Source organism: Papaver somniferum, chromosome 5, assembly GCF_003573695.1.
Source record: "Papaver somniferum cultivar HN1 chromosome 5, ASM357369v1, whole genome shotgun sequence".
NCBI lineage: Eukaryota > Viridiplantae > Streptophyta > Magnoliopsida > Ranunculales > Papaveraceae > Papaver > Papaver somniferum.
In genome coordinates, this window is record NC_039362.1 from 212,184,278 (window position 1) to 212,202,206 (window position 17,929).

General features: G+C 38.3%; 2 protein-coding genes across 2 annotated transcripts; one reads left to right on the forward strand and one right to left on the reverse strand.

Moving 5' to 3' along the window:
* Nucleotides 1–3,510: 3,510 nt before the first annotated feature.
* Nucleotides 3,511–7,954, forward strand: LOC113284543 (formin-like protein 1). Its single transcript, XM_026534042.1, has 4 exons — nucleotides 3,511–5,413; nucleotides 5,518–5,726; nucleotides 6,327–6,571; nucleotides 6,961–7,954. Exons 1-4 carry the CDS (start codon nucleotides 3,855–3,857, stop codon nucleotides 7,762–7,764), a joined length of 2,817 nt encoding a protein of 938 aa, XP_026389827.1. The 5' UTR covers nucleotides 3,511–3,854; the 3' UTR covers nucleotides 7,765–7,954.
* Nucleotides 7,955–8,178: 224 nt separating this feature from the next.
* Nucleotides 8,179–16,145, reverse strand: LOC113284542 (sister chromatid cohesion 1 protein 4-like). The gene is made up of 13 exons (XM_026534041.1): nucleotides 15,560–16,145; nucleotides 14,481–14,739; nucleotides 13,971–14,068; nucleotides 13,822–13,871; nucleotides 13,673–13,734; nucleotides 12,105–13,429; nucleotides 11,818–11,962; nucleotides 11,430–11,566; nucleotides 10,285–11,294; nucleotides 9,581–9,614; nucleotides 9,258–9,375; nucleotides 8,701–8,836; nucleotides 8,179–8,611 (listed from the first exon to the last, which is right to left on the reverse strand). Exons 1-13 carry the CDS (start codon nucleotides 15,681–15,683, stop codon nucleotides 8,498–8,500), a joined length of 3,612 nt encoding a protein of 1,203 aa, XP_026389826.1. The 5' UTR covers nucleotides 15,684–16,145; the 3' UTR covers nucleotides 8,179–8,497.
* Nucleotides 16,146–17,929: the final 1,784 nt, after the last annotated feature.

Sequence of the window (17,929 nt, forward strand, 5' to 3'; positions counted from 1 at the left end):
CTTTTTCATCTCAATTGAAGCATCATTTATTACAAACAAGAAAAATAGGAATGCTACTACTAAACCAACCAATTTCTCTCCTCTCCAATTTCTTTTCTTTCCTTTCTGATAATGGAGTAAATCTTTTAGGATAAGCTTGGGGGCTTATCAGGAACATGAGATATGGGAAGGTAGATGAGATCAAGTTTAATAAAGATGAATTTTTATGATGTTTTAGTAATATTAGGAATAAGATTTTGGTTTTTTTCTCAATTGGATTCTTTATCTCTAATTTCCTTTCTGTTGGAGTGCTGGTGTTGTCCCTTCTCTTTCTTTCTTTCTCCTCTTTGAATCTGTTGAATCGGGTATCTTTTTCTCCTCCTTTTGATTCTCTGTAGCTCCTCTATTGGGTCTGGATTATTCGTCTCTTCTCAATCCTCTTTTATTCTGACTTGATTCATGTTTCTACTGATGTTATTCTCTTTATCTGTTTGTGATTCTCTTGTGGCTAGATCTATCTTTATGTATAATGGGGTTTAATCTTATACTCCCTTTTTAATTTATGTCCTTCTCTTTGGTCTTTCCCTGATATTTCTCTCTGATCCGTTGCTCTTTACTAAAGAATTTATAGGAAAATCCCTCGTCTTCCTCCGGACGTGTCTTTTAATTTTAACATTGATTTTCAATTGTCTTTAGATTGGACCATCAAGTTCTTTTCTTCCAGTCTCCGGATCTGATAATAGTCTTCTTCATTATTCTTCTTCTTCTGATTTTCTATCTCTGGTTCTCCTATTAATCTATCTTCTACTGTCTCCGTTCTTGGATATTTCTGTTTATGAGAAATAAAAAGAAAAAAAAAATATCTTGGATTGTTTTGAAATTTAAAAAGTAATTTTCAAATCAAATCTTTAATTTTCCCGAGTGTCTATGGGATCTTTAAAATCTGTTTCTTTTTCTATCTCTCATGTATTCTATGATTAAGGATGGCTTTCTTCTCTTCTTTAATGGTTTCTTTTAAAATTTGGCTGAGGGCAAGGATGGGGTTTGTTTTTCTTGGCTAGTCTTCAGTTGGGTCTGTCTTCATTTGAAGATGTGATTTAAAAAGCTTTGTTACAATTTTTAGGAGTGGTTCCAATTTTTGTTTTATTAAATTTTAGTGATTGTTTCTGTTGATCTTTTTCCTCATTCTGTCTCCCTCTTTGGTTGTTCTCAGCGTTTTTCATTGGTTAAATCGTCTATTTTCATTTAACTCTATGTTTGTGAGTTCTTCACTTAGATTTTGTCTGTGAATTTTCTTTGTGTCTTAGGATAATATTAAAAAAAAAGAAAAAAAAAGGTCCCCTTGATCCTGATCCTAGCTCCGCTGATCCTAAAATAACCCCTAGTGAATCCTACTTAAATTATCTTCTTTGCTTTTTATCCTTTTAGCTCTTTATGTTAGCTCTACTTTTGCAAGTCTCTCGCAGTTTTGGGAAACCAATTTATCTTAAAGGTGTTCATTCGTTGATTTGGTTTAGCCATACAGGGGATTTTTTCTCTCACTCTTCTGCTTTGATTTATATTCTTTTCTCTAGTTAATCTCTTGTCCTCTGTTATATTATTGAGATGCACACTATCCAGGTTCAGCTGTATCCGTAAAATTCGTAAACTAATATAGATTTTTATTGAATATTAGGATCTTTGTATTGCTTTGAGAAGTCACTCGTACAAGTTTAAATTGTTTTATTGTTAGGCCTTTGCTTTAAGTATGTAGTTTTGTTATTGCCCTTCTACTTTATCTGTAGCTTTTTCGCCGGAATAGTCGAGACCGGACAATAATCTAGTCTTCTTAAAATTGCTTTCATCTTGTACAGAGTTAGTCTTTTAGTTTCAGTCAATTCGTGTTAGTTACAACATGTGTTACTTCTATTTATTCCCTTTCCCTATTTATATTTATTGTTTCTGCGTAATGCTAGTGTGTAATTTAACCTATTTTTGTGTTTCTTCTTGGATTAGGAAACTGAAAACTCCTATAAAACAACATGATGCTGAAATTAATACTGGCTATGTTCTATATGGTTGTATTTTTTCGAAGATGCAACCGTCGGCTTTTAAATCTTCGATTGCGGCAAAGACTAAATCGCCATCCTCAATCACTAAGAAGAGATCTCTTTCCTGTATAGGCCGTCGTGATACTTTTATCAGACTTGCTCATGGTAGAAGGGCTCAGGAATCCACTTTGATAGTTTTATCGCAAGTTAAGACTCCCAATCTTCACGACTTGTTTGTGAATCAATACATGCTGCCAGTATTAGAAGACTACTCATTGGGTACCGATGGAGAACGAATGCTTCCTAGTTTAATAAAGAATTATAAATGTATGTGTTATCTTTGCAGTTTTAGTTTTAGGATCTTTATTAGGACCTATCGCGTTGCGCTCTTTTCCTTCGTTAAGGTTTTATCCCAACGGGTTTGTCTTTCATTCCTACGGGTTTTCCTTCACAAGGTTTTTAACAAGGCAACAAATGTGTGTCCAACACCTCCTGGTGGTTTTATCTTTTTCTTATTTCTGTTTGTTATTCATTTTTCATGTAATATCTTTAAACTCATTGCTGTAACCTTGGCTTTTTAAGTCTTAATGAAATACCTAAGGGAATTTTGATAAAGTGACCCAGTTTTGAATTAGGGTAAAAAAAGTGCCCCCGCTTTTTTGCACTTTTCTAAACTGCCCCGTTTTTTTTTTTTTCTTTCAAATAACGCTTTCCATCCCGTTAAATGCAAGGTGGCAGTTATCTCACTTGTTAAAAGTCATATTTACCCCTAAACTATGTCGTGAACTATGAACCCTAACCATGAACCCTAAACCCCTAACCCTGAACTATATCGAGAACCATGAACCATGAACCATGAGCCATGAACAATGAAGCCTGAACTATGAACCCTAAACCCCTAACCCCGAACTCTGAACTATATCGTGAACCATGAACCCTGAACCATGAACTTTTAACCCTGAACCTTAAACTCTTAATCCTGAACTCCGAACCCTAAATCCGTGAACCGAGCTCGACGAACCTGAAAAAATGAAGTAGAAGATAAACGTGACAAGTAAAGGGTAAATAAGTAAAAAATTAGATGAAAAAATTAACAGTGGGGGTAGTTTTGAAAAGTTGAAAAAACAGGGACAATTTATTAAATCGAAATTGAGAGTGGTGCAGTTTATCAATATTACCAATACCTAATTCACATAAAAAAAAAAACAACAAAAAAAACAAAGTAAAAAGAAACCAACCAATCATAACAGAGAAGAACTTTACAATGTACCTCCAGGATTATACCCCAGACCCCAAAAAAAAAATTTAAACACAACTAATCAAACTCAAATAATCATGTTAATTTGTTTCTGGTTGTCACCTCCCATTTCTTAATTATTACTTTCACTGTCTCTTCTTCAGCCTCCTCTCATCCAGTCCTCTCTTCACACTATCCTCCAAACTTCTCTCATAAAAAAAAAAAAATCATTTTTAGTTACCTTTCTTCATCTTTTCACACTTATCTTTCATCCACTGTCACACAACAACAACCCCTCTCTCTCTTTCTCTGAGCCTGTCATAGGCTGGCTGGCTGTGATTTTCCTAGCATTTCACTTCAACATTCAATTCCAATAGTCCTCTTCTCCATCCTGTACATCCATCCCAACTCCCCCCCTCTCTCACTCAAGAAAAAGAAGAAGAAACAAAATCACAGACCAGTCTATGTCTCAGTCTCTTATCACTGAAATGGGATCTCCGTTGTGAAGAAGAAAAATGAAGCAGGACACATCTTTTTCTCCATGCCCACCTTAAAAAAAAACAGACCTTTTTTCCCAGGGAAAGAAATTGCACCTTAATACAACAACAATGGCAACTAATCATTCTTCATCATCTTACTGTCTTCTGCTATGCTTCTTCTTGTCTATAGTCTTAGTGAATTCAAGTAAAATTCATCCTCATCATAGAATACTACATCAACCATTTTACCCAATAGATACATCACCACCACCATCATCATCATCACAGCCACCACCACCATCAGAACTACCATCAGCTGATTCTCCAATCCCAGAATATCAAACCCCACCAGAACCAAAATACCCATTCTCATCATTAACCCCACCATCAAACCCATTCTTCCCTGATGTCCCATCTACACCATCACCACCACAAACACCACCAGCAACCTCTGCAACTTTTCCAGCAAACATCTCATCTTTAATCTTCCCACAATCACCACATAAACAATCAGCTTCACCGAAATACGTTGCCATTGCTGTAATCTTATCACTCTTCTCAACAGCCTTCATCATCTCAATCATTCTGTTAATTTACAAACGCAAACACTTCACATCAGATACAAAAACATCTAGATCAGATAGTCATAGGTTGTTTCCTACTTATAATCCATCTTCAAATGTTGTTGAGAAACTCCCACCTGCAAGAACTAGAACAGTTTCCAATACTAGTACTGAGTTTCTGTATCTGGGTACATTGGCTAATGCTCATGGGCTTGATTCTGATAGTGTTCATTCTAGTAATCATAATAACAGTAACAACAATGGTGGGATTACAGGAAACTCATCTAAAATGAGTTCTCCTGAGCTCAGGCCACTTCCTAAGCTCGCTAGACAGAATTTCAGTAGGGAATTTGAGAATGTTGAAGTTGGGGTGGGAGTCTCAGCCGTAGCCGGAGGAGGAGGTGAAGATTTGGATGAAGAATTTTACTCGCCAAGAGGATCTAATGTAGAGAAATTAGATACTGGATCTGATTCAAGAAGAGGATTTTCTGGGCAATTGTTTGATAAGAGGAGAAAAACTAGTACTAATTCAAGTAATTTATCATATCCAAGTTCACATTCTGGTTCTAGTACTAGTAATAGTCCATCACCACCACATAAATCAAGGGCAGCACCTCCACCACCACCACCACCTCCACCACCAATGAACAGACCAATGACACCATCACCACCAAAAAGAAAACCACCTTCACCATCACCACCATCTCCATCTTCACCACCTGACAGAGATTTTGCTCCTAGAAATTCATCTCCTGTAAAAGTTAGGACCAATGGGTTGTTTAGATATCCTGGTAGTGTTCAAGCTCAAGCTCAAGCACCAGTTCCACCTCCACCACCACCACCTGGATACTGGGAAGCTCAGATATCTAGAGTTCAGATTCATGAGCAGGAGATGTTGTCTGGGCTACAACATCAACAACAACCACCAGTTCTTATTACACCATCTAGACCTGTTATGCTCCAATCACTTGCTGTTTCTCCTGTTGGAGTGTCACAGAATGTGGAAAGTGTTGAGAGAAATGAAGAAACTCCTAGACCAAAGTTGAAGCCTTTGCATTGGGATAAGGTCAGGGCTAGTTCTGATAAAACTATGGTGTGGGATCAGCTTAGATCAAGCTCTTTCCAGTAAGTTTTCATTTTATTGCTACAGTCTCTATTTAGTTTGTGATTTCAGATCTTTGTGTGTTTAGTTTGTGTATGAATTGATTAAGGGTGTGGTTTTTTACTAGATTGAATGAGGAAATGATCGAGTCATTGTTCATTGTAAACAATAATGGCAATACGAATGTGAGAGAAGGTGGCGGTGTTCGGCCTGGTGGTCTTCCTTCGCCGAATCAAGAGAATAGAGTTCTTGATCTGAAGAAGTCACAGAACATTTCGATTCTATTGAGAGCACTTAATGTGACTATTGAGGAAGTCTGTGAAGCTCTTTTGGAAGGTAAATTACTTTAATTATTGTGATGAATTTGGGTTGGTTTAGTTATGATGGATGCATTGGAATTTGCTTTAAATGATACCTGCTTTTTCCTTACATGTTGGTTTTGAATTTGAGAACGCTCTTAGGCCTCTAGGACATCTGTATGTAGATTATGAGACAGTTTTCTGCTTTAGGCTGACATAGTAGGTGGATCAAATGCAGAATCAGGGGGCTTGAAATGCTGAATCGATAGTATATCTCCAATTTCAGTCCTTCTTTCTGAGAAACTTTGAAAATTTTGTTTTGGTCAGTTGTCAGATCAAGCTTCTAATTCTCTATATTCAGTTCTCAATGTAGTCCGTAGAGGATGGCCAGAGGATTTATTGGCAATGGTGTAGAGATTAGATTGATTCATTTGAAATAACTGATTAGCACCTGTATAGTTGCAAATACGCTGTCCTAGCTTCATAATAACCCTGAAAGTTCCTTTCTTAAAAAATATTTGAATGAATGTTTCTGTTTCATGGATTTTCAACTGGATATGGTGAAGGTTCCATCCCTTTCCTCCGTATGTAGTAGGATGGATGAATGCTGACACTAAGCTTTTGCATTTGTAAACAGGTAACACGGATACATTAGGAACTGATCTTCTTGAAAGTTTATTGAAGATGGCACCTTCAAAAGAGGAAGAACGTAAACTAAAAGAATACAAAGATGACTCGCCATTTAAGCTTGGAACTGCTGAGAGGTTTCTTAAGGCATTGGTTGACGTTCCTTTTGCATTTAAGAGAGTGGATGCAATGCTTTACATAGCCAATTTCGATTCAGAGGTTGAGTACCTCAAAAAGTCCTTTATGACTCTTGAGGTAGGTTGCTTTCCTTCCATCCTTACTAATACTTATTTCATTTTAAATTGATTGGGCAACCGAAAGTGTGGCATTGAAGTCCTTCAAAGTTCCATGATACCATTTGAGACTCGATGTACATGCCCTAGCTAACTTTTGAAGATTCTTGAGTGTACCTGTTTCGACAAACCTTTCAAGTTTTACATCCTACTCTCTTGACCAAATTCGTGCAATGTTACATCTTGGACAAAGACTTCTGGCCAACCAATAGTTCAGCTTCTTGCAACTTACTCCCTCGGCCACTCCAACATGGCACATGGGATATTGGGAACCCTAGATGTGATGCTTTATTGCTTGTATCATATTATTGAGTTTCACTGAACACCTTACCCGCATTTCTTTATTTACAGGCAGCCTGTGAGGAACTAAGAAACAGCAGGATGTTCTTAAAACTTCTAGAAGCCGTTTTAAAGACAGGAAACCGCATGAATGTTGGAACTAATCGTGGTGATGCTCATGCCTTTAAACTCGACACTCTCCTCAAACTGGTAGATGTCAAAGGTACCGATGGGAAAACAACTCTACTGCATTTTGTTGTGCAAGAAATAATACGAGCAGAAGGATCTCGTCGTTCTGGTCCTAATCAGAAAACAGACATCCACAACGACGTTGAGTTCCGAAAACGAGGTTTGGAAGTTGTTTCCAGTATAAGTGGAGAACTGGCAAATGTCAAGAAATCTGCCACAATGGATTCTGATGTTCTCAGTAGTGACGTCTCAAAACTTGCCAGAGGATTGTCAAACATTGGTGAGGTTATGAGATTAAACGAATCAACAGGTTCAAATGAATATACCAGGAGATTCGCGGAATCAATGAATAGCTTCATGAAGAAAGCGGAGTTCGAGATATTAAGAATCCAAGCTCAAGAAAGTGTCGCCCTTTCAGTAGTCAAAGAGATAACCGAGTATTTCCATGGGAATTCTACAAAAGAAGAAGCTCATCCCTTTAGAATTTTCTTGGTAGTAAGAGATTTCCTATCAGTTCTTGATCGAGTGTGCAAGGAAGTCGGAAAGATCAACGAACGCACAATAGTCAGTTCCGCTCGCCAGTTTCCAGTTCCTGTTAATCCAACACAACCCACAGTTTTTCCCGTCTTTCCAGTGCAGCCTCAGTATAGCTCTTCAGAAGATGAAAGCTCATCTTCCTCTTCTTAGATCTTTTCTTTGTACTCGTATAGACTCCTGTAAAAGATTTTGGATTGTTTTAGTCAAAAGATATATTTATATGTAACATATACAGGAGGAAATCATCTAGAAGACCACCTATGAAAAAATGAAATCAAGAGTCCTGCAGGAACAGTCTGTATCCCATCTTTGTAAATCATGTTAAAATCTCATTTCGCAATTAGATTTTGGTTAGCTAGCAGGATGATCTCAGTCAAGAGATATTCCCAGCATTTTGAGAGACCTGGAGCAATGCAAGGAACTGAGAGATGCATTTCAATTGATTCTAATATCCGCTATGAACTGCTCGACTGTCTGTGAGGTTAAGTCTACAATAAAGTTCTGCTCAGTCGTATCCATGAAACAAAAGAGCAGCACAGCGAAGGCAAAATCATGGATCTCAGATTATAGACCACAAGCAAAGTATACATTCTTGACAAATACTACAAAATAATAAGATTACCTCCATCAATTTTTAAGAAATAAAACTGATATTACAGAGATATATACAAGGGACTAAATAATCAGAATCAGTATTACAGATACATGATTGCTAGTTTAACTCCGCTGCATGTTAATCTATCAACTACATAATTAACAAAACCTAGAAAAAGAAAACGAAAACTTGGAGAAAGAGGAAGTGGTTGAAGAGCGGAGTCGTGTATTAGACAAGTAAAACTACAATTGGTGATTATTGACCTGCTGTCTGTATACTGTCCACCGCCTAATGAAGCATGTATCCGAAATCTGATTTCATCAGTTTTCCTTTAGGCTTAATGTTGATATTGGCAAACGGCTGCTCTTGTTCTACATGGATGTAATCCCTTGTCTTTAGAACCTGTATAGGAAAGAAAGGGAGGTTCAATCAAAACACAACATTTAGTGGGATATGTATCTTGCCTTCAGTAAGTAGTTTAAAAGACGTACCAAGGTCTCGAAAAACATTCGCGATGCTTCCTTCCTAGTTTTACCAGATAAGAGGTTGTCCACGGGAACAACTTTTCTTACTTCACCATTCGCAAGTTCTTTGTCAAATATGGTCTGGAGGTACTTAGCAACAGATCTGCAAGGTAAAATAATAAAATTACATGCATGCATTTAACAGATGATTGTCCAAACTGGATTGCTTCAAAGTTCTCTAACAATTCATATCAGCGTCACTCAAGTGATCCCATGCATCAATTTGGCAAGGGACCTGGAGGGTAACTAAAGCTCAAAAGATGTGGGGATGACCTACCAAATCCCACACTAATCATATGAGCATCTCTTCTTGTATCTTGATTTTCACTGAACATGGGCTACAATATTGAGCATCTAAGCGAAGGTAGAAGCCTCACGGCAATATCAAATGTTTCATCCTATCTATTCCTACGTAGTGTTCTCAATACCTTTCCGTTCACATCCACAGATACTCTAGTGCAGTCATTCTCCGGAGGAATATTTACCAGATGATCAAATTTTAAAAATAGAACAGAAGAATATACCTTGTCCTTGAAGACCATCCAGAATTTTCTTGAATTCGGGGTTGTTCTTCAGTATTAGGCATATCATTATCTTCCTCGTCTTCTTCTTCCACTTCATTGTCATCGAAGTTCAGAAACTCTGCAAAAATGGAACCATTTAAGGAACAATATATGAAAAATTAATCATTTTCACATGCAACAAAATTTATTTCACAAGATATTGGCTGCGGATGCAACGAATTGATTTATCTAAGGGTAACACGATTCACAGCTGCAATACTGTTCACACAGCAAATTATGGTCTAACTATGAATCTCAAAATTTATAAAAGGGGAAGCACGTACCCGTATCAATGTCTTCCAATGTGTTTTCAGTGTCCTGCACCAAGAAGAACTAATATGATCAGAAAGAGTAACAATATTTTCAACATAGAATACATATAGTCTCATGTACTGCCATAATAAACTCCCAATGCATGTCTAAATCTGCATGAAGATACTCCAGTTGTACGAAACAAGAGCAAGTGTCGCAAGAATCTGACATATGTAAGGTATGCAATGGATGATATAGAAAGTGTAAGGCGCAAAACGACAAACAGATATACAAACAAGTCCATATACTACAAATGTCCAAAGAAACTTTTATGGGAAGTTTGGTCCAGAGTGTGTTCTAAGATCTGGTAGTTGACTGGTGGCCTATTCCCGCTCCCCCTTTCCTTGTAGTAACCTCATATTTGCTAAAATTTCCCTGGCTAATACAAGGGTAACTAGGGTTCATTGTTCGAGATTTATGATATTCCTGTTTCATCTGGTATTAACGTGGAAGACAAACTTAGGCTTTGATAACTAAGAACTAGATGCAATAAGGTATTCACATTATATAATAAAATATCACTTATGTAATGTAGATGAGTGCAATCAGACCCAGCGAAGTACATCCACTTCAAATGCACTATCACAAAGTAGAAGATGCGGCTGAAAAATGCTGAAAAGGGATGAATGCATGCTCTTGATGAGAAAGATACGAAGAAAGCCAGATCTAAACTTACAACTGGTTCTCTCATTGTTGTGTCCAATGCATTACATTCTTCGTCCATACCCCTCCTCGCCTCAGATTCTATATAAAGAGGAGCATCTTCATCTCCATTAACTTCTGAAGGACATAACTGATCCCTTTGAGGCTCTTCACTAGAAATAACATCAGGAGCAGAACTTTTATCTTCAACCGTAACTTTTTCGGTCACAGTTTCATCCTCAACCACAACTTCCAATTCACTTCTTTCAATCTCTATTTTACCATGGTCATCAATTCCAGAACTTCTATCTTCAACCGTAACTTTTTCTGTCACAGTTTCATCTTCAACCACGACTTCCAATCCACTTCTTTCAATCTCTATTTTACCATGGTCATCAATTTCAGAGGAAGGGTTTACATTTTCTGAAGCAACTGAAGCTTCATTATATTCGCAGTTTCCGTTTTCCAGAAACCCCTCTCGAGGAATATCTGTCAGTGTTGTTTCACCCAAACCACCGTTTTCGCTTTCCTGAGCATAAGATCCATCTTTTTGAATCAGCATACCTTCAATGGGAGTCGAGCAGTCGTGATTTTGTCCTGCAGCATAAGTCGCATCATCCTCTTCAATAGGCTTACTCAATTTCTCATTATTTTCCAGAATAACTTCTTTATCCATTGGCAATGAAACAGATGATACGTCAAAATTATTTTGCGCTGTATCAGCAACTTCAGTATTCGCGACGTCAACTTCCATGTATGACGCATCTACCACTTGATCATCAGTTAAAATTTCTGTCTGCTCTTGATTCTCAACAGCGTTAACGAGATTTTCTTCATTTAGTTCGTTTTCAGTGTGAAGAAGTGTTTCAATAGGTTCAAGTGCTCCGTCATCCCTATCTTCCACATTATCTTCTTTATTAAGATCTTTGCCAACCTCAACATTTGCTCCTTCCTGAGGAGCTTGGTTTGCATCAATTTCTGTAATCCTCACTGCACTGATGTCGAATATCCCATTGTGCAAATCTATCAGGTCCGCATGCATACCTGAGCAAACAGAAAATACAACATTATAAAGCCTTTCGCTTCTTCCATAGATAAATGATAGCAACAGATCCATCAGAAGTAACAAAAAAAAGCATGAAGAGTTAACTGCAAAGTCCTAGCAAGTGCGCTACTCACCAGTAAACAGTGGTTCACTGAAGAAATCCTCCTCTAATAAAAGTTTCTCAATCATCCAAATTTCTGGACGGGTACAAGGAGCTTTCTTTCTTAAGCGGCGTATGTCTTCGGTAGTTGTCAATTGTTGTCGTATCATACTTTATAGACAGGACATAAACAAAGGATCAGAGTGCAACCCATATGATATTTTGAAAGGGTCGAAAAGCAAACTATTTGACATAAACAAAGCACCAGAATGAACAATAGGCAGCTGCCCCGGAGAACAAGAAAGTTGACTCATCGGAGGCATTAAACACGGATGTTTTTGGACGAGCAAAAAAAACATATGGTGCTTGGGAAGGTATAATCTTAAGAAATATCATATAGAAACGGGCAGAGAATCACATACTCGCCATGCAGGACCATCGAATCATCTATCAGCACCTTCCTCTTAGGCGCTCCGACCCGCGGAGCAGCTCGTTGTCGTTTTGGAGCTGGTATTTCAGGTTGTACTGGAGTAGGCTTCATTTTGAACACTGAAGATTTTCTTCCAACTGAAAAAACAAAATTTGAGTTCAAATCATTAACTCCAAACAATGTTGTACCATAAGCAGAACAACAAACAAAAATAAGGAAAACATCATTCCTTTTGACCATTCTGATAGCAGAGATGGATAGGAAGAACTGGTGTAATACCTAAGATAGATGACAGCAAATCATCATCATTGGGAACAGAGTCCAAAGTTCTTTTGGTTTGTGCATCGCCAGTAAGGTCAGCCACACTCTCGTCTAGCAGAACGGGTGTACTTTCTATCATGTCACGCTTTCTTTTCAACAGACTTCCTAGTTCATCGCCACTTCCTTCCTGAGCTACCTCTTTTCTTGGACTAGACTCTGCAAGTAAAACACCTGGTACATTTGGAAATGCTTCAGGGACTGAAAGCAATATTTCAGGAGCTGGCATGTTAGAACTTGCAGGAAGTTCTGTGGCTTCTTGATTATCATCCTTACGAATGTTAGCATCCAACTGCTCACTGGACTTGGTAAGATCTTTTTGAGCATCAGATGTAACGAATTCCACAGCTGAAGCATCCCCTAGAGATGATACAATATCAGGTTGGTTCTGAATGGAATTGCATGCACGAAGCATGAAGCTGTGAGGAAAAACTTTATCAGCAACCTCAACAGCAGTCGAAATATCTGCATTTTCCAGTTCAGCGCAAGCGCTACTGCCTTCAGTCTTCTCGGGCACATCCAAACCTTCAGTCTTCTCGGGCTCATCCAAACCTACTGCATCAGTAGCATTCATGGCATTTTGTGGCTCAACGGCCTCTTTATGTGAAACAGAGTCATTGACCTCGTCAATAATTGCAAGACTGGGGTTAGGTTCTGAAGCGGGTATAGGTCTATCTAGACACTCGGATGCTGGAGAAACTGGTTTGGTTTGCTCAACAAGAACTGAAGTGGGTGAAGACATAGTACCAGCAGGGTCGGAGGGTACAGGATCTGAGGCCACGACAGTGGATGGAGAATCCTCATGTTGCTTTTCCTGTACCACCTGCTCTTTCCCCAAAATCGACCTATCATCTCCGTTTGACATGAGGACATCGGTAGATTCTAGTTCAATATTTGTATCTTCAGTTTGATGATTGGATATATGGGAAGGACTGCCAATGTTCTCTTGGTCCACCAACTTCACTGAATCACAATTTTCAGAACCCAATTGGAGATCGCAAGTAGTATCTGTTGTAATGACTTCTTGAACATGACCATTGGCTGCAACGTCCTCATCCACTAATCCAGGAGTAGATGGAACCTTCTCACCACCTATCAGATCCCGGGACGGCTCATCAGCTTCCATTTGATTTTGAGGTTCCCCATTAATATCAACTAGCATATGTTCTGATGCTTCAGCTGCCCTATCCTCAAGAAACCTATTTTCCTCATCATCCATATCTATATCAGGGAAAGGTGTGTAAGGTGTGTAAGGTGTCATAGCTTGACCTGATGCCTGCGGATCCCTATAAGAGAAGAAAAAAATATAGATACATGAGTACAAGAAAAAACTGAATAAGAATTCAACCGTAACAAAGAACTGCATCATTATACACAGAACAATGTTTCAACTTTAAAACGACAAATCAGCAGGATCCATCACCACAACGGATACGCTAGAACAAACTAAACTGTAGATGCAATACTAAAATTAAGCAAACAGAAAAATATAAGAAAAGAGATTCATGTGCTTGAAGAAGAGAGCTCACTCGTCCATCTCAACCAAAACAGCAGTGCTTCGTGACGGGGAACCCTTTTCCAGGAACAAGTCCTATTTGAGACCAAACAAGGAAAAATGTTAAGTACAATAGAATAAAAATCATGCATTTTCAACACTACAAACCAGATAAACAATTACCTCTTCAAGGTCCAAGCCAATTTGAGAAGTATCTCCGTCTCCAAACCTCTCTGGGAACAGAATCACATGCATTTAGTCTACATCCAGCAGGAACTTAAAGAATGTAAAAGAACTCATCAAAATGCCTTGAGTCAGAAGTAGATACTAACCATCTAGTCCAAATTGTGATGTGGAGTAGACGACACCTTCCATTGTGTCTTGAAGAGTAATCTGCTCTCTTGTACTGACATGGTGATCAACATAATTACTGCATAACAGGTGGCACAGTTATATTAGCAAAAACCCTAAATTGCTGGAAGGGACCACAAATTAGCACCACAAAAGATAACCAGAATCTACAAAACAGAACCTCACGGACAGAGGTTCTTACAGAGTTACAAGTAGAACTCCACATTTCAAAAGGTACCATCATCGGGAATAATGAGTCCTGATGTCAACCTGAATGCCACTGAGATAACCATCTAATCTATGATCACCGGCATACCAGCTGAGCAGTCAACAGAAAGATAGTTAACTAGGTCTATGGTGACCCACCAATCAGACTTAATAGAATGGAATACAGCACAACAGTGTGTTCACTGAGCCAATGCATTCATTTATTTTGTTGTAATTATTGTTTTAAGACAGACGGACAATGAAGAGAGTATTTCAGTACTAACCCTTGAATATCGTTGTCTGGAAGCTCAAAATCATCAAGATCAAAAGTCTCTGGCAATGTAATGGAATGATAAGGTGCAGTAGATTCTTCTGGAGGCAGATCAACGGCAGTGGATCGAAAAGCTTGCTTTACCTGAAGCAACGCTTCACTGCAATCATGGAAAAGATAATTCACCTTTCGGGAATATATCCTCACCACTCCAAGTAGAAGATGGCTAGACAGCCGAAGTGCAATAGGAACATCAGGGAAGAGAATTGAATCTGTAATAGACAGATCGAACAACAATCAGAAAAACAATTTCAGTAGGTCTGTTTGCATTCGCATATTTAAAATGCGGGTCTATTAGTATATCACATTCTTCTAAAAACAAATATCTTGCTTCATGTGAACAAGGAAAGTAGAGACCGGGGGTGGTAAAACTTGCTGTAGTCCCTTTTGTTTGAGAGACATATCTCAACAAAAAAATGCCGATTAGTCATTTTCTCATCGACATTCTTGGAAACTCAACTCCTTTGTCAGAGTGAATACCTATTTGAAGTTGCACTACTAGTTTGCACAAATCTCGATTCCTAATTACACCATTACACCAAACGCCTGAACTACTAAAATTAGCCGTGCAAAGTAACAACGTATTAAACAAGAACCTACAACTCTAAACCTCTAACAAAGATTTCACACACCCAATTCAGGCAACAAGCTCCCCCCTCATAGCCACAAGTAGCAATGAACATAAAACTTAGGCCAATAGGTTTAACAAAACTTTGGCACATACCGTAAACCAGTTTCGCGACTTTCACCCATAATTACTCAAAGGCATGTTTTTCTCTACTGACTGTCTCAGTACTCATATTACCAGGATTTTGTGTTGCTCTTAATTACAAGTTCAATAATTCTAGGAAGTGAGCCATCAAAAGCCAATTTTGGCCTTAAATTCTCCAATTTTCAAGACCCAAAACTAGTCAATAAATTGCAATTTAAATAAAAAATTAATGATCAACTAAACATTTAATTCAACAGTTATCAAACCCCTATTTTAGGAAACAAAATCAATAACTGAAAAAATTTAAAGAAACTACTAACCAACTGAGACACCAATATCAGTATCAGCAACTTGATTCTTCCTCAACTTCCTTTCCAAATGTGCAGCAATCCATATAGTCCCAAGTGGACCTTTTTTCGCCAATATAAACTGCGAATAAAACATCTTCTTTTCCTCCTCCGCAGCTCACACAACCCTAATCAAACTCCACATATACCCACATACAAAACCCCCAAATAAAACAAACCTAATTTCCCAAATCACTAAAAGATCTCAACTTTACAGATCCCAAAATTTTCACTTCCCCCAAATTCCAACACAAAATTACATGAATTTGTCCACTTTTGTACTTGCAAGCTTAATTTATAGCCTAAATCTTCAACCTTTTTGAATCTCTTGACGAATTTTCAACCAGATTCTAACTGAAAAAACCCCTAAAAAACTTTAGTTTCAAACCCTAACTCTAAAATTTTGAGAACCCAGTGTTAGAAATAGTTTAAAACCAAGAAAGGAAAGAGTTTTAAGTGAGTTGAGAATCGAGATCGGGTTTTCGGAACAGCTGAGTTGAATTTTCTGAAGAAGAAGAAGAGGAAAAGAGAGAGATGAGTAAAGAAGAAAAGAGTTGATGAGAGAGAAAGATAAAGTGTTAATACCTTAAAAATCGGCGATTTGAAAATTTTGGAAAGCGAAATAAATTTTTAGCGCCGCCGAGAATTTAGAAAAACAAAATATCGTGAGATTTTGGATGGAGTTTTAATAAAAAGTGGGACCCACTTATGGAGACAGTTGGTTCTGTTGTTTCACCTTGGTTTATTTACTGTTAAAGTGAATCTAGGAGGTGTAAGGGTGCACAGGAACCGAGCCGGACCGATGGACCGTCCCGGAACCGGTGGAACCGTACCTGTTTTTGTACCGAACCGAGGAAGGGGGTACAGGTATCGGTCCAAAAAATAGGAACCGAGGCTAGGGAGGTACAGATACACGGTCCTATACCAGTCCCGTACCGTCCCGGATCGATTGTACCGAGTAGTAATAGCCGTTAGATTTAGGGATTAATATGAGTATCTAATGGTGCCGGTATATATAGAAAAATTACTAGGGTTTCTTCTTTTTTTTTCATCTGTTACCCATCACCGAGCATCGTTTGCTCAACCTCTTGTCAGAAACAAATAACTCGAGCTTCTTACGTAACTCACGACATCTTCTGTTCCTCAACTGTGTTCCAACATTCATTATCACTGCCGAGCTCCAATTCCAATAGTCTCAGAAACCAAGCTCAACTTCGAAAGTCAATGGCAGCAACACCACTGATACGTCACCCTCTTCATTGGCAATAATCATCATTCTCTCAACTGCGATCATCATGATCAACAATGGAAGATGGGATCTTCCCTGTTTTGTCGAGTTGTTCTCCATTCCTCGGATGCAACTCTCCCAACCATCTCAGTCTTCATTATCCATCATCAACATCATCATTCTCGTTTGCTACCGACGTCCATCCATCGCAACCAGCACAACCACCTATCTCTATCATTCTTCATCAACGATGAGCAGAAGCATCATCAGTTCAACACACTAGTCATTATAGCAATTGCACAACTGCACAAGCATATGACTTGTTATTGTACCACAGTTTAGGAAGTTAATTACTATTCAAACTGCAGTTATAGTTTGTTTGCGAACACCACACCTCTCTGAAGTTAATTAGTACCGATGTGTACCGGTACCGTACCTGGTACCGTAGTGTACCGAATGGTACCGGAACCGAGGTACAAGGTACAGGTACCGGTCCAAAATTTTGGAACCGAGGCTAGGGAGGTACAGGTACTCGGCCTCGGCAAGAACCGAGCCGAACCGTACCGTGTGCACCCTTAAGGAGGTGTGATGGTGGTAGTGTCGAACGTGGGTTAATTACTTTGGTTTTGATGTAAACCTCTAATGATTAGTTAACTCTGATGTATTATATCAATTCATTCATTTAATCTCTTATCATCTTTTCATTAAAGGATACGAAAATAAGAAAATACAAAGAATCATTCCGTAAAAGTACAATTCCGAGAAATTCGACAAGAGAAAAAGAAGGATTATTGGTGTAGACCAAATACAAGTGTGAATGAAAACCGAATAAATCGGAGGAGTAATAGTTTTTCTCGGAAATTAAATTCCAACCATTAAAATTGTTTTTCTTTTTAGAAAGATGTGCTCCCAAATTAGGATGATTTGCTCAAATCTCTTAAACCTAGTCATGAAGCTTCCGACGTCAAAAACAATGTTGGTGAAGTTTTCGTCGCCGGATAATTCAAGGATGAAGATTTCGTTGCCGAAGACAACAAAGACGATGGTTTCGTCGTTGGAGATCTTTGCTAGTGATCTATATACCAAATAAAGTAACCAAGAATAGCCATTAAAGC

Coding starts and splice junctions, on each gene's coding strand:
- LOC113284543 (XM_026534042.1), top strand. CDS start 3,855: ATGGCAACTAATCATTCTTCATCATCTTACTGTCTTCTGCTATGCTTC. Junction 5,414..5,517: donor CTTAGATCAAGCTCTTTCCA/GTAAGTTTTCAT, acceptor GTTTTTTACTAG/ATTGAATGAGGAAATGATCG. Junction 5,727..6,326: donor CTGTGAAGCTCTTTTGGAAG/GTAAATTACTTT, acceptor ATTTGTAAACAG/GTAACACGGATACATTAGGA.
- LOC113284542 (XM_026534041.1), bottom strand. CDS start 15,683: ATGTTTTATTCGCAGTTTATATTGGCGAAAAAAGGTCCACTTGGGACT. Junction 13,430..13,672: donor GTTTTGGTTGAGATGGACGA/GTGAGCTCTCTT, acceptor CTTCTCTTATAG/GGATCCGCAGGCATCAGGTC. Junction 8,612..8,700: donor GAATGTTTTTCGAGACCTTG/GTACGTCTTTTA, acceptor TTTCCTATACAG/GTTCTAAAGACAAGGGATTA.